At 39.6% G+C, this 16,711-nt stretch overlaps 1 protein-coding gene across 1 annotated transcript in view; it reads left to right on the top strand.

Annotated features, from left to right (window-relative positions):
- The window catches only part of ITGBL1 (integrin subunit beta like 1), a 205,320-nt gene that overhangs the window by 172,582 nt on the left and 16,027 nt on the right, over positions 1 to 16,711 (top strand). The window contains exon 8 of the mRNA XM_025874718.2: positions 8,362 to 8,478. Within this exon, the coding sequence (XP_025730503.1) occupies positions 8,362 to 8,478 (117 nt within the window). The remainder of the gene's footprint in view (positions 1 to 8,361; positions 8,479 to 16,711) is intronic.

The raw sequence follows: 16,711 nt of genomic DNA, 5'->3' as shown, positions 1-16,711 counted from the left end.
TGTTTGTTTTTTTGTCTAGAGAAATGGAATAGGAAAGGAACGGATTTTATGTGAGTGCCTGAGATTCAAGTCTCCCAACATGTTTTCTATTTTAAAAATGTAAACAATATCTATTGTTTATTGGGCACTTAGCATATGCCAGGCCCTGCCTTATGTACTTTATATGCATTACAACATTTAGCCTTTACAATAACCTTATCAGTTTTATGATTATTCCCATCACACAACCATGATAAATTAGGTTTAACTTGGTCTTCCAAGGAATTACATTTAACAGTGGACATCCCAAGATTAGAATCTAGATTTATTTAATGTCAGAGCCCATGCTTTTAGTTGTATCAGTGCCATAAAATGTATTTCCCTTTTTCTTTACCTTACTGACATCTTAACAAACACTTTGAGACTCATTCCCAGGTCACCTTTACCCGGAACTTTTTCTAACCCTGCCAGGTATGTGTGCTAGTGTGTTTTACCTTTATTCCCTCCACTATTAAAAGTTTTTAAATGTCCTTAATTTTGTATCTTCAGTACCTAACATAATACTTGATCCATAGTTGATATTCAAAATGTGTTTGTTGAGTGAATGAGGGAGTGATCAAATTGACACAGATATTCAAGGCTGATGAGCCCAGTTGCATCTACTGTTGAGCAAGAATATGTGTTAGCTATGTGGTGTAGTTTGAAGGATGTGAGAATCAGTCTCCACCTAAACACCTCAAATGAGAGCATATGGGGTGGAAATGATTTGTGTGTGTGGTTGTGTGTTGTGTTTTCAGTTATGGTTTCTGGAGATGTTTTCAGTCTTTAACAGTTGCAATTCAGGTCCATACATCTACCATGTTGGTATCTGAAAAGTCCAGATTTGTACTCCTTCACAAATGCACGAGCTTATTACTAGTGGAAATGGAGAAGATTCAGTTGGTCATTAACACCTAATGAAGTATGGGTTTACCCAATTAGTTCATGAAGGGACTCTTCCCTGTTAATCCATGAGATTAGGAGGAGCATCTGTTTTGTTTATCTTTGTAGCTCCTCATCTGGCATACAGTAACTAGTCCCTGATGATTTGAAGGCTGTGCCCTGTGGAGACCTGACACCTTAGAAAGAGAAGTTTGAAGAGAGTGGTGGGAGGAGAAGGCAAAGTCTAAAGACTGAGAGATTTGATACGGTTAAGATTGTGTAAGAAGAGGAATCCAAGAAGAAAAGAAATACCTGGAAGAAAGAGGGAGGGAACAAATATGGTGTGTGTGTGTGTGTGTGTGTGTGTGTGTGTGTGTGTGTGTGTGTATGTGTGTATGAGAGAGAGAGATGGGGTGCTTGGTTGGGGGACAAAGGACGAGAGGAAGAAAAGGAGGGGAAGAAAGAAGAAAAGGAGAAAGAGATAGAGCTTGAAAAACAAATGTCACTTTCACAATTTCACATCATTAGGCTAATATTAGTTTTGGAAAAAATAGCTTGTACCAGAGATGACTATCTTTTCTTCAGGTAATGCTGACAGATACGTCTCCATTTTCATTAGGAGAGAGTCACCTGAGCATCCTTGACTATTAAAAAGGGCAATCAACAATAGTTCTAGAAATGATGGAGGAATGAGTTAAGCTTTCCATCCCCTCACTCATTCTGTGACCTTGAGAGACGACCTATGGATCCCTTTTCATTGTATGACCTTGAAAAAGTCACATGATATCTCACTCCCAGAGTTCATTTTCCTTATCCATAAATTGTAGGGCTAGTTGGACTTGATCATCCTCCATGATTTTCCATCTCTAACAATCTCTGATTTTATGAAATAATTAAATGAATATTTCTACCATAACTGTGCTCTGGCAGTTAACAAGGATAAAAACTAGTGAAATTAATCAGTAAGGTTGGATGTTTTTAGTTTCAAATTTTTTATTTAAATTCCAATTAGTTAACATATAGTGCAATATTAGTTTCAGTTGTACAATATAGTGATTCATCACTTACATACAACACCCAGTGCCCATCACAATAAGTGTCCTCTTTAATACCTATCACACATCTAGACCATCCCCCCCACCCACCTCTCCTCCAGCAACCCTCAGTTTGTTCTGTATAGTTAAGAGTCTGTTTTATGGTTTGCCTCCCTCTCTTTCCCCAGCCCATGTTCATTTGTTTTTTTCTTCAATTTCACATATGAGTGAAATAATGGTATTTGTCTTTCTCTGATTTATTTCGCTTAGCATAATACACTCTAGCTCCATCCACATCATTGCAAAAGGCAAGATTTCATTCTAATTGATGCCTGAATACTATTCCATTGTGTGTGTGTGTGTGTGTATGTATATGTATATATATATATATATATACCACATCTTCTTTATTCATCGATCAGTTGATGGACACTTGGACTCTTTCCAGAGTGTGGCATTGTTGATAATGCTGCTATAAAAATCAGGGTAAATAAATACAGTTTTAATCTTTCAGTTTCTAAAAATATAAATGAGTCAGTCTACCTTTTATAAAGGTGTCAAGCTGCTCTTTTATTTCATCTTATAATTTAGTGGTACAGAGTTACCCTATATGTAGAATGACAGTCCTACTTAGTCCTACTTCTTAGTATTAAAATAATGTTATTTTATTTGCATATACCTTGAAGCATCTTGTAGGCAAAACCCAAAACACCATAAATGAGGGTTTCTCCAGGCTATATCAGATAAAATCTTACTAGCATAAAATTTCAGAATTTTCAAGTATTTTAATGAACCAGGTGACTTCCCTTCAAAGTATAACTATTTTAAATTTGCAGTTTATTTCCATGAGATTTACTAAGTAATATAAGTAATTTGCTGTTGATGATGATCATTGTGTATTGTTATTTCTATTGTGAATGATCCATTTTTGTCCTTGGTCTATTTTTCTTGTGGGTATACATTATTGATTATTTATATATGAACTCATATATATAGTCATTTTTTTATTATATGTTTATCTGTGCAAATATTTTGTCTCAGTTTATTGTTTATGTTTCAGTCTTGCTTATGTTATTTTTTTAAAATATTATTTTGTTTCAATTATTGTTTATGGTCAAACTTGTCGATTTTTTTTAATGTTTCTGGTTTATTGTCATGTTTTGAATGGTCTTTCCTACCTGAAGGTTATGAAAACTCCAATCTATATATCTACAGACCATATGATTTTTAAAAACAAATATTAAAAATATTTGACCTTTCAGTTTCATAATAACAATAGTAAATTTTGCCAATAATGCTCAAAACAATTAAGCTTGTGATATTTGGAAATATCATTCTCCAACACTTTCATCTGGAGTTGATACCTAGTGAAATGAAATGAGCTATAGGGGACAACAGAAATTATAGACTTATATAACTCTTGTTTAGACTTATACTTCCTGATCAAGTGCTTTGCACAAAAGAGAGTCTTCATATTTGCTGAATTTCATATGAGAAATATTTTGGGGTAAGTGCATTAAGGTTTTAAATTTTAACCTGATATGTAGGAGAAATGTACTCCAAGGCAAACATGCACATGTTTGAAAGATGTTTAACTCTCTTAGGGAGTGTAAGAAATTTTAAATTAAAGATGATATTTAAAGTGAGGTATATTTTATTTATTAAAATGACTAGTTGTACATAGCACTATAAACTGTACATTGTTGTCTTAGAGTTTTTCTGTATTTTAAGGAAGTGTCAAATTTGAAATGTTTAAGTAAAATCTTTTTAAATCAGAACTTCTAGGTAGCTGCCTTCGTTCATTACTCTTTGCTAATGTATAAGCCTTAAAATACAATTCATAGGGATTTCAGTCCTTTATAAAATGATATCATTGGACTGACTTTTTGTGTGTGCTTCAAGATTATCTGCTTTTTAAAAATTTAGTAGGAATGGGCAGACTCAGTGTAAAGTTCACATAAGCTTTGGTTGGATGACATTGATGATGTTGACTAAATTAATTTCTTAGATAGTTATTTCTGTCCTTTCCATCTGTTCCTGAATTATCTTTTCAAAAATTACTTGGCTTATTTGTATTTCTTTGAGTATATCTTTCTTTAGATTTTCCTCTCAATTTGTTTAAAAAAAATAGCATTTATTAGTGCTAGACATGCCAACTTCCATTATCCTTCATTCTTACTTATGTGAATATTGATAGTCATTTGAGAAGCCACATTTATAGCTTACAACACTAAAGCAGTCATTGAAATAATAATATCATTTAGCAAATAAATGAAAGAGATTGGACTCAATTTCTTATTTAAAAAGACAATAAAGCTGTATGTCAGGGTTTCCTACTCCATCAACAGAGAACTTTGCTGGCTGCCAACAGGACACAAATCTCACTGTCAGCCTGGACCACAAAAAGTTCAGTATTTAGGGTCTGATTCAAGCATGTACTTATCCAGTATGAAGTTTGCATTCAGTGATCTACTAGTGGTATGAGCAAATTACTGTGGGATCAGAGAGAAAGAACACGTGTTCCAGGGAACCGAATAGGGATGACAAGGAAGGTTTCATAGAGGACAGGAGATCTGAGCTGGCCGAACAGTGGGTCAGATTGTACAGAGAAAGTGGCAGAGCTCACAGCAGAGAGAAGAAATGGAGCAAAAAGCAACGTCTCTGAACATGAGTACACTGTGAACATCGAACATATGCTTCGAAATGTGAGTTGGACCAGGTGTGGAGAGCTCTGTTGAGGAATTTGATCTCTGCCTTGAAGGTCTACGGAGACTATCACATGAAAGACCATTACATAATCGCAGGCATGTTTTAAGGAATGGATCTCAGGGAGAGGCGTTGGGGGGGCTAACTGGGTGATGGGCATTAAGGAGGGCACACGATGTAATGAGCATCTTATATAAGACTGATGAATCACTGAACTCTATACCTGAAACTAATAATACATTGTATGTTAATTAATTGAATTTAATTTTTTTTAAAAAAAGTGGATCTCATGAAATTTCAAATTGGAAGGAGAAGAATAGTTCATTAAAAGAAGGAAGGAATCAACTGTGTCATCAGGTGTTTTTAAGATTTGGTGACAGATCAAATGATGGTGACCTTCTCCTGATAACAGGACACAGGAAGAGAAGTATGTGTGTAAATAAAGAGGGTGAGCTTGCTGTGGGACAGATTTCATTGATGTAACTGTGGGAGACACAAATGAAGGTTTTCTGGCAATTGGAAAGGCGCATGTATTCTGGGAGAGACATCCAATTCTAAATTCAAGTTCAACCATTAAAGCTCATGTGTTGTGGGAATATTATTATTAAACCATTCACATGTGATTATTGTTTATTGCATCTATTCAATAAATACTGATTCAAAGATCATGAGGACACATGAGAAGGCAGTTGATTCTGCTGTATTTGTGCAGGTGTGTGAGGAGGGTGCAAGTATCACTGATTTGGTGACGTTTACTTTGGATCTTGAAAGATGAGTAGAAATTTACCTGGCAAGTATATGTCTTCTATATGTCTTACCTGGCAAGTAAAGTAGAAATTTACCTTGGCAAGTAGTGACTAGACTTAAGTTGTGAACTAAGACTGCAAAATAATGCACTTTAAAATGTAGACTGCATGAGCAATTTACTCTTCTTTACCTTTCTATCTGTAATACATTAGCCTGTCTTGATTCTTGATTTTTTGCCTTTCCATATGAAGGTACTGTAGCCTATAAACTGTGTTAGAGCTATAGCTGTAAAGTAATTTGGCTAATAGTTGGCTTGATAGAGCTTTTGAAAACTCCAGCAGATACATGACCAAAAAAAAAAAAAAACCACCAAGAATTGCAAAGTGACTAATTATAATCTGATATTTGAAAAAGATACATGAATTACAATCTACTAAGGGAAAAAAATGGACCTACGACCAAATATGAACACTTTGCAATCTAACTTTATAGAAGAAATACAAGACAAACTATCCATAATGAAAACAATGAAATGTAGATATTTGAACATATATGCCACTATTTATTTATGTATTTATGTATTTATTTATTTAAGAGGGAGAGAGAGCATGAGGGTAAGCAGTGGGGAGGGACAGAAGGAGAGGGAGAGAGAGACTCCCAAGCAGGCTCCACGCCCAGCACGGAGCCCAACATCGATCTCAGGACCCTGAGATCATGACCTGAGCTGAAACCAAGAGTCGGATGCTTAATGGATTATACCACCCAGGTGCCCCTGTATGCCAGTATTTAGATCATCCTTTCCAAAGAGGCACAGAAACCAATAATGCATATCCAGGAAACTTCCTGAATGCCTTAAAACATTAATAAAATTGTCACCATAAACATACACCCTCAAACTTAAAAATCTATGTTGACTTGCTAACTAGGACTGCATTCCCTCTCAGGAATAATGTGGTTGATGTTTCCCGTATCTGCTCACGAAGGACTAGTTAACCGTACGCGGTTGTACTGCTGAGAAGATTGTATAGTTAGTCTGTGTCTCCAGAGTCTGATTTTTGTTGTCATTCACACACACACCCCATGATGATGGCACATATGTTTATGGAGACCAGAAGGTCACTGGGGATCAGGAAAAACGGGTTCCAGCACCAACCCTGCTAATGTCTACTTCACTGGCCTTAGACAGATCATTTAGCATCAGCTTGGTTGGGTTTTCTCATCTGTTAAATAAACTGTGGGAAGTCATGGATCCTCCTGACATTTTACAAAAAAGTAAATGTGTGCTGGTATATATTTCCAAGGAGAGATCTGAGGTCTACCAGTTAGAGTTCTTGTCTGTGGACAACAGAGACCAACTTCATTAACTGGGATGGAGAAGGATTTTATGAGAAGGGTTTAGGAGCAGAGTGCAAGCGTGGGCAACCAGTTTGTGCAGCACCCCAGGGACGCAAGGCCCTGCCAACAACTCGCCCGTCCTGCCATTACTTTGTGCGGAGTTCCTCAGCTCCTGGTTGCTCACTGCTGTGCTTGCTGTTGCTCGTGGTCCTTTGCCACAGACCCTGTGTCTTTGCTCTCACCCGCAAGAAGCAAAGTCCCGGCCAAGAGTGTCTACTGTGTCCCTCTTCTGTCCACCAGGGCATAGGAAGAGGGAGTATCACCAGGGAAGGAGATGGACTCTGCCTCCTGCTGAACTTGGGCCTGTCTCCAAGTGGGAAGAGAGACTGGTTGAAGAGCAGCCAGAACCCCACTATCTATTGCAGTATCTTTCACCAGATTCTCAAAGGGACAGTGACCCTACCACTTCTGCCAGAAAAGATTATGAATCACTGCATTAGATTTTCTTTAATTACAGCTCTGAAATTATATGATTCTAAATACTAATTTTCCTTTCTTCCATCATCTACCAACTCAGAATTTCTTTAACAAGATACAAATGCAGCACCAGAATGACTAACAACATTGGAGGGTCAGCCCCAAAGCATCTTATGATCATTTCAGTGGGTGTGTAATTATGATGGTTGGGCTAATGACAGAGAGTAACAGATGTCTCAGGGTAGTCACCCAGCTGAATGTCTGCCAAACCAGTGCCAATTCCTCAGGCAAAAGGAATTTTCTTGCTCATAGCCTTGTGGTGCTGCATTGGGTATATTAAGATGCAGTCTGGCTTCATGGTTAAGTGCGCAAACTTTAAGGTTAATGAGGATGGATATAAATTTTGAATCTATTCCTTATGAGCTGGTTTGCCAGAGGAAAGGAACTTGGCCTCGGTATGTCTCTGTTTCCTGTTTAGTAAAATGATAGTGATAATTCTAGTCAGTGAGTGAAATGGTGAAAACAAAATGATGGAATTGAAAGAATTATAGTGTTTGACACATAGTTACAGCCCAAGAAATAATGATGACAGCCATAATGATAATAGTTAAGGAATTCCTAAACTGTGAACCAAACTCATTCCAAAAAATGTTTATACTTTAAAATTCTAAGTCAAGAATAATAAAGGTATTTAGGGATTTAGGTCATGCACTTTGATATTCCATGGTAAAATGAGTTCTATAAGTTATAAAATTGGTGCCTATAAGTAGTCCTAAAACATCACCTTGAAATGCAGCAATGAGCATTTTTTTTCTTATGTGGCCAATAGACCCAAAATAAAAATATATAAAAACATTTTTAAATGACATGATACTAAATTAAGTCAAAATATATACGTTTTGGTATCATCAAATGAGGTTGAATATGAAATGCCCAGAGGGTTTCATAACTGAATTAGTCTTCAAAAATGAATGAAACAAGTGTCACTTCAGTCCCCCGGCCTCCGTGGCTCTTGTGCTTGGGCCTCAGCTTACCGGAGGCCCGTAAGAGAAGTTATTTGCTGAACTGTTCAACCAGGCTTCACCATGTGCTTGTGTCCTTGGGAAGCCCGGCCGATTCTGTGACGCTCCTAAGCCATGTGCTCTCCCTGTGCGTTTTGCAGGTAAATGTGAATGTGGCAAGTGCACCTGCTCCCCTCCAGGAGACCGCAGGGTGTACGGCAGGACGTGTGAGTGTGATGACCGCCGCTGTGAAGACCTGGATGGCGCCGTCTGTGGGGGTGAGCACTCCTCGTGTTCTCTGCCACCTGCAGCCCGCCTGCAGCGCGGTGGCCTGCCTGTCTCACCCTACTGCTTGCTTGCTTGCTTGTTTTCTTTTTTTTCCTTTTTTTTTAAAGGAAACTCTGGGGCACCTGGGTGGCTCATTCGGTTGGGCCTCTGACTCTTGGTTTCAGCTCAAGCCATGATCTCAGGGTCCTGAGGTCGAGTCCTGTGTTGGGCTTTTGCACTCGGGGAGTCTGCTTGGGATTCTGTCTCTCTCTGCCCTTCCCCCTGCTCATGCACTCTCTCTCAAGTAAACAAATAAATAAAATATTAAAAAAAATAAGGAAACTCTGTTAAAAAGAAGATCAACTTAAAGCAATATACAATTAGACCTAAAAGCATTATATAATTAGGTTTGCAATGATCTTTATCTTCTTGGACCCTTGATTTAGGGCTATGTGAAAACACAGAGTACGCTGGCAACAAAAGGTCGCTGAGATTATACTAGCTCCTGTGAAGTTAGTGACAGGTTTTGCTGCACTTGATCAGTTGAAAATGATGTTTATTGTTCTCTAATAAAAACTGGGGGAGGGGAGGAAGGAGGTATTACCTACCTATGGGGAAAAAAGCAGTATGATTACACTCAAAGTTTACTTACAAAATCACAAAAAATGGACCCTCCATTTCCATGATGGCTCAGAGACCCAACAGGAGCTGAATGACAGTTAAAAAAAAAAAAAAAAAAAAACTGCAGAGGGAGATCGAGACAGACAGAGGTCAGTCAGCACGGAGTCCCGAGGCTGAGTGTAACAATGTCTACTGAGCTCCACCCAGCCGAGGGGATGGGCTGCTATCATTCCCTTCTTTCAGTCTTGCAAGACTTCCTGTGTCTGAGGTGATGCATGCCAACTCCAGCTCCGCACAGCTGTCCGGTACAGTCCCGGTGAACTGGCTGTGCCAGCCTACTGCAAGACTCTGTCTCTCCTCAGACAATGATCATAATGTAATTGGGTGCTGTTGCTGGAAAAAAAATCAAAATGCACATCCAGCTTATGGAAGGTGGGGACACCATCTGTCTCACATCCATGCATGTCTCTCTGGCCTTTGGAGCAAACATACTTTCTTCTTTCCTTTCTCCAGAAGCCAAAGGAAAAGGACCTTTTTTTAAATAGGTCTTAGGCCGGGTGTCTGTCTCCCCCAGCCCTGAGAGATTGCTCCTGCTTTCTTCAGGTCACAGATGGAACAGGGAGTGAGGTTGGAGGCGTTCATGTCTCCAAACTAAAAAGTGGTAGACTCTGGATTTGAGCTCTGATGTTCAGTTCACAGATCTTTCTCAGTACCACAGTTTTCCCCAGGGTGACATCAAACTGTTTTGACTTTTTGTCTATATTCTTTTTGGCTTGGATTTTTTTCTTCAGTGGTAGTTACCAGAAATATCTAAGTAGATTACAGTCTTTTTTTTTTTTTCAGTAAGTGCCTTTATGTTTAGTAACTCATTTAATTCTTGCAGTGATACCTAAAGCCCACCTGGCACCTAGAAAGAACCACTGACATGTCTTTGCTCTTGTGAGCATCGTCATGTCTCTCACATGCAGTGTCTACCTCACATGGGCCTCCTTGCCCATCTGCCTTGGTAACTTGGTTGAAAGGGTTGATATTGTAGAAACCTGTTACTTCTACATACCCATTAAATTATATATGCCATTCCCCCAGTGAATCTGTCTCTCTGTCTCTCTCTCTCTCTGACTTTGGGGAGGAAGTCAAAGCTGACAACAGATCTATATAGCTCCATGCTAGATGAGATCAAACATTTACAAGGTAAGCGAGAGAATATCTCACAAGGTAATAATTTTTTAGACTAATTCTTGACTCTGCTTGTCTACAGTCTGTATTTTGTCCATCTACCCAGAATTACTGTGCCCCAGGGGGAACTGATTTCCACTAGCCGAACTAGTAAAAGACCAATGTATAAGCCAGAAAACCAGTTATTTGATATACAATGAGAAATATAATTGGACCAGAGACTAGAACCCTTTGTAGAGAAACTCTGTGGGAAGTAAGATTCTGAGATAAGGATTTGAATGCAAGTAATTTATTGGAAAGGTGAAGGAGATTTTGGTAGGGGAGTGGGAAAGTGGAGGCAGTCGGTTACGAATGTGTTATCAATCCTGTTACTGCTGTGGTCAACGGGAGCTTCATCTGGGAACCGGAGATGAAACCCTGGGAGCCCGGGTAGAGCACACGGTTCTTAGTTATCCATCAGTCATGGGCTGAGGACTGCTTCTAGGAGGCCTTAGCTCCCCTGCCACGCCCAGCATGCCTCAGAGGTACACATGGGATCTCAGAGCAGCCTTCTCTGCCTGGCCAAGACCTTGGGGCCGAGAATTCCAGGTGGTGCCAGGTTGAAGTCCCCAAAACAGTAAGGGTGGTATTGGTGGGCACAATATCATCTGCCAAAGGATTACAACTCTCATGCCCGCTGATCTGAGTATGTTCTCTGGATGGTGTGGCGGACACACCAGCAGAGTCTTACTCTTTAATACTGTCTAGATTTTGCCAACCATGCAATCCAACCTTTCCTGAGACAGGATGTAACACTGTAGATTACACAATGGCTATAGACATGCAGACGCATCTTACCCCCCTGCTGTAGCCTTACTTATAATTTGGGAGAGCCTTACTCACACAGTGAGAAATTGATTCTTGGGGGGGTTGATCTTACCGAATAGAGATGGTATCATAGAACGTAATTATCAGAGGACAAAGGCATTTTCAAGTTTGGGGAGAGGGTTGCTCCTGCTCAAGAGAGGGCCCAGCCCTGCCAGTGGTGGACAGATAGAAGCCAGATGTGCGGTATCTTTGATCACTATAATGGGATGCATTCCCTCAGTGCTTTTTCTTAAATCTTAGCAACCAGCTCTAAAAAAAAAAAATCACCTATGCATTTAATTTCATATTCTAAATTTTATTAGCAAGATTTTATTGACCAAAGTTCTCTGAATACTTTTCAAGTATTAAAGGGAAAAAGTCTTGGGAATTTTCCTAAAAAAAGTCTTAGGTTATGCATAATTTCACTTTAATAGTTGAATAATGTCCTTGAGAAATTTGGGGTTAGGATGATACTAGTATTTTAAAAGATTGTTCATAGGTAACAATGATGTGTTTCTCTTACCCCCTCTGCTTCATCAAAGCTCCTTGAGCTGACCAGCCCAGGTGACAGGGCAGGCCATTAAATTCTGCCCCCTGTTCCTCCCTAGGGCTGATGCACGCATCTTTATATATTCTAGTGAGTATTTTTTGCTTTTCTTGTCATTTACTTGTGAATCTTTACTCCGGATGGTCATTCCTATTGCTTGGGGAGGGATAGTTCCAGGAGCGAGAGGGAGAGTTGTCCCCATCAATGGCCTGCTCATGTTTATCCTAAGTAACCTACAGCTAGAAAAGCTACGTATAACCTACAGTCCATACACACACTCTGTTTAGTATTCCTCAACAAGACACTGTCTATTCTTCTTATTCATGGTAATTATAGTCTATAAGTTTGCTGTGAACACTGAATTAGCGAATACTGAATCATTGTTCCTGAGAGAAATACGGGGCCCTGTTCCTGCATCTGGTCAGAGGATTTTCATGAACAGATCAATACGTGCCCTTGTATTATGTATGTTTCTGTCTAAAAGCACCTTGTGTAATATATAGCTGATTTGCTAATATTGAACTCATGGCCAACAGCCCTATAACTCACACCTGAATGGAGCTTAGGTAGCAGATGCTTTCTCTGGAAGGTACATTACAGCCTTTTTGTACTTAGGTACACAAGGTAGCACTTTGGCACTCTCCTTAGGGGCCATCTTAAACATCAAAATCATCAGCAAAAAGCACAAAAATGTGAAGAGCAGGGCACTAAATATACTGCAGAAAGAACACTCATTTACAGTGTAAGAGCTGAAACAAGAGGTGGAGGGTGATCTTCTTTGACCTTAGCTGAGAACGTGAACCATTCTGCCTATGTGCCCCAGTGACCTGGAAAATTTTCATGAGTATTGATTTCAGGGATACAAATACATTTTAGCAAGTACGCAAATTCTCAAATACAGAATTTGCAGATAATGAGAATCAGCTGTAATTCGTGTTCTCCCTGGGAACATTCCCTCCCACCATAGCTTTGCACTTGGGCTCAGAGTGTGATTTCCTTGGGCCAGCTAATAAAGGTACTGTGATTTTAATTTGTTTCTTTTCTGAGCACTGCTTTAAGGGAGGAATTACTCGAGCCTTGGTTATTATAGTCTTGAATTTCATCTATGTCTCAACTGTTCTCTGGAAAGAAAATGTAAGAGACATGCCATTAATTAACATGTTGGAATCTACAGTAACTTTAGGACTAAAGTATACAGCATACTAAACCAAATGAGGATATCACAAGTTCCTTGACTTCCCATGAACCTTTATGTAAATGTACTTTAATATTTAGAAATATAAATGGCAATATAGTACAGTAGTTAAGACTGCAGATGGGAGGGGTTTTTATTCCCCCCAACCCTGGCTCTGACACTTACTAACATTATTTGAGATAGTTTACAAAACCTCTGTTTCTCACCTATAAAATGATGATCATAATATACCTCTCATAGGGTTACTGTAAGATTAGATAAGTTAATGCATATAAAGTACCCAGCATATACGTATCATACACATGACATACATATATGTGACGTACATATATGTGACATACATATATACCACACACATTAGATATTATTATTACTGGTACATATGCATATAAAGAGAATGACGGACATAACAAAGGCAGAATTTTATGCTGTGGACTACTGTAAACTCTGTGAGATGTGTAACAGGGTTCCATGTCTGCTTATTAATTCCTTTTGTAACAACAGTTTATTATTCAGAACTGTGACTTTCTGGTGTTCAGTTTTGGACTGAACGATGGAACGAGTGTTTTCTCCTGTTTACTTTTTGCATAAAGCAGTCCTTCTCCTTACACTTGACAGTGAGCTACCAAATCCAAGTGGCCGCTGTGCATCTCAGAAGTATTTTCAGTGGTTCTTACTCAGCAGTGTACCTTCTGTAGGGCATCTTCTCGTAGATTCCCCCAAGCATGGAAGAGCACAGTTAGGAAGACACCAGCCAGTGGGGTTCCTCAAGCCACAGTATGCATTGCCAACGTTTCTGTATTTCTCAGTATATCTAAAAATATCCTTTATCATAAGAAAAACCCCTCTTCTTATTTAGTAATACCTTATCATGCATATAGCACATAATGATAATTAAATCAGCAAATACTCATTGCATACTTATTCCATGGAAAGCCCTGCTCGGCCCCTCAAGCATACACTTATCCTTAAATACTTTTCATTTCCTCGATGTCATTCTCTCTGACCTATATGCTTATAGCATTCTTCTTGGTTCAGTGTTAAGCCCGTGGAAAGTCGCTCTACCTCCAGCTATTCCACCTAACTGACTCTCCCTGAGGTTATTGATAAATCCTTGTTGCCCAAATCCCGGGTGATTTTCAATTCTCATTCCAGATGACCACATTAAAACACAGGGGTTGTGGTTACTCTGAAACCCCCATGAACTTGTCTCCCCTCCGGGCCTCAGAAACACCTGTCCCACCCGTTTCTTCTCCCACTTCTCATAACCACTTCATTTCTTTTCCTTGTTCCTCTTCCTGAGCCTACCCATAAATCGTAGTATTTCCCTTGAAATGGATTCTGGATGTCTTCTGCTGTTTGTTGTCCTTGTGCCACCTCAGCCTCTCCCACATTCATCTTCAGGTCAGTCTCTCAAGATGCTTTCTTAGCTCCGTTCTCCTTAGCTCCAGACTCTTCAAATTCTAATTAAATATTTTCGTATGGAAATTCTCCCAACTTCTGCTAGGTTGAAGCTGAAGTTATCATTTATTTCTTCATTAATCCAGCAAATATTTATTGAGCCTCTACTCTTTGCCGGCACTGGAGATTTGGTGGTGAATCTACTGGGGCTTACAATCATGGTTGAAGGGCAGACGTTGACAAAGGAATGGGGGGGACAATGAGCCAGATGTGCTGGAAGGAGAACCACTAGTTCAATGGGGACATACGTAATTGGGGGATTTAACCTAGACTCTAATGCCTCCATACCTGGATAACACTATATGATGCATAGTATGCGCTTTGCACATATTAATTGGCTGAACATGACACCTGCCATACTGGGTGGTAATAGGATGGGTAGAGCTCAGCCGGGTGCAGTGGTGGGTATGACAGGGCAGTCACAGAGAACAGTGTGTGCGAGGCATCTGTAGGAAAGCGAGAGTGACATCCAGGAACATTTGAGGACCAGAAACCCTGGATGGTTAGTGATTGGAAAGCAAACGGGGAAAAGGTGTGATGTGTCTTAAAAACCATGTTAATGATTTGAGGTTTCACTCAAAGGATGATAGGAAACCATAGAAGGGGTGTATGATCCCTGTGGTGAAAAAGTACCCTCTGGCTGGAGGGTGAAGTATTCATTGTTCGGAGGAGCTCGTTGTTAAGGCTGGTGGGTGAATATGGATGTTAGGAGAGTAGTCCTGGTGAGAGGTGAGGGCAGTTCAGCTAGGTAGAGGACAGTACAGATGGAAAAACTTGGGTGTGTTGGTGATGGCATTACCGACAATATGGACACGAGGCTAAGAAAACCCTTACCTTGCTGCAAGAGACTCTGACCCTCTGTTAAACTCCTAGTCCGGTTCCCTGGGAACAGATGAAGATAGTATACGCCAGTGTTACCAGACAACATTGCTCATGGTAACAGTGATCTGTGATTGATAAATTTCAACTAGATTGGGAGGGAATATGACTGAACTCTAAATGTGTGATGGGAATGCCATGCCCTGGTGGGGTTTCCGGGAGCTCTGCTTAAGGAATCATTAGGAGAGATTTGGGCTCCTCTAGGGCATAAGGCTTCCTGTAAGCCAGGGAAGCCTCAACATCTGTGCCATATAGGTCTCATCTCTGGGCATCTGGGCTGTGTTATCCTAAGAGAAGGTAATTCCCATTACCACCATATTGAGCTGTCATCCTCATGAATTGCTGCAAGGACTCGCATGCAGAGGAAAGTGTGGTACCATCCTGCTGCCAAGATGTGGTTCCAGCCTCCTTTCCTTCCAGGGAGACTAGTGCCAAATGTCAGCTCAAAGGCTTAGCGGGGTCCCTGCTGCCCCAGGAGTATGAACAGCACTTACAGAAATCCTTGATTAAGGAATGAGTGAAGGGCGGGGTAGAGTCAAGGATGAGTCCCAAGTCTGAATCCCAAGTTTCTGATTTGAGTAATTGGATGGAGGAGACAGTGTTTTGTGGCACCAACTGTCTCCATCTTTTTTAAAAATGATTTCTTCAAAGAGGGCCATGGAGATGGAGAAATTTGGATGTGTCGTGACTTTGTCCCTTTTACCTGGCACTGTATTCCTTAGCTTCGCTTCTCCTTAGTAACTCATCATTTTTCCATTCTTCTATTAGTCTTCCAAATTATCTCCTTTAGGGAGCCTTTCTGAAATTCTTCTGTACTTCCTCCATACTGCAATACCTTCATCGTAACATCACGCCATTTCACTGTAAGTGTTCTTGTGTCTCTTTTCTTCAGATCTCTACACTTCTCGCGGATACAATAAGAGCCTCTCTCTTTCTCTCTCTCATTACTGTATCCTCAAACTTAGGTTAAGGATTGATCCCAAGATGTTTTTTTTTTCCTTTGAATAAATTGAAAATTAACAGAGCCACAAATAAGGGGAGGGAGAGACAGAGAAAAAGAGAGAGAGACAGAGACAGAGATCCGAGTTTGAAATCAGAGAATTCTTCAAGTGGGAATGAACATTTGACCTGAGCCTTGAACAGCTAATATTTAGATGTGTGGAGCTTGGGTGTGAAGGTCATTTTGGGTCTGGGAGGGCTAAGCAAAGGCACAGAGATGAAAAAATATCTGATATGTTGAAGGAATGTATTTGTTTCATTTTCTTACATCAGAGCTCATTCTCAGCTGCTCTTGAATCCATCCTTGGGAAGGATTTTTTTCAAACTACTCATTTATCATGTACATTATTTTACTTCACTTATTTTATTTTGCTCATCTTTAGATGTTTGGACATTATAAAATATTTTACATTGATTTTTTTATTTTTCAACATTAAAATAACTAAAAATATAATGAAAAATATAAAGGACAAAATGAAAATCCTTCATAAATCTATCATTCAAAGATAATGTCTGATGA

Source organism: Callorhinus ursinus, unplaced genomic scaffold (assembly GCF_003265705.2).
Source record: "Callorhinus ursinus isolate GAN/ISIS: 27379988/994484 unplaced genomic scaffold, GSC_fseal_2.0 scaffold7, whole genome shotgun sequence".
Taxonomy (NCBI): domain Eukaryota; kingdom Metazoa; phylum Chordata; class Mammalia; order Carnivora; family Otariidae; genus Callorhinus; species Callorhinus ursinus.
This window is presented reverse-complemented; position numbering and strand designations above follow the sequence as displayed.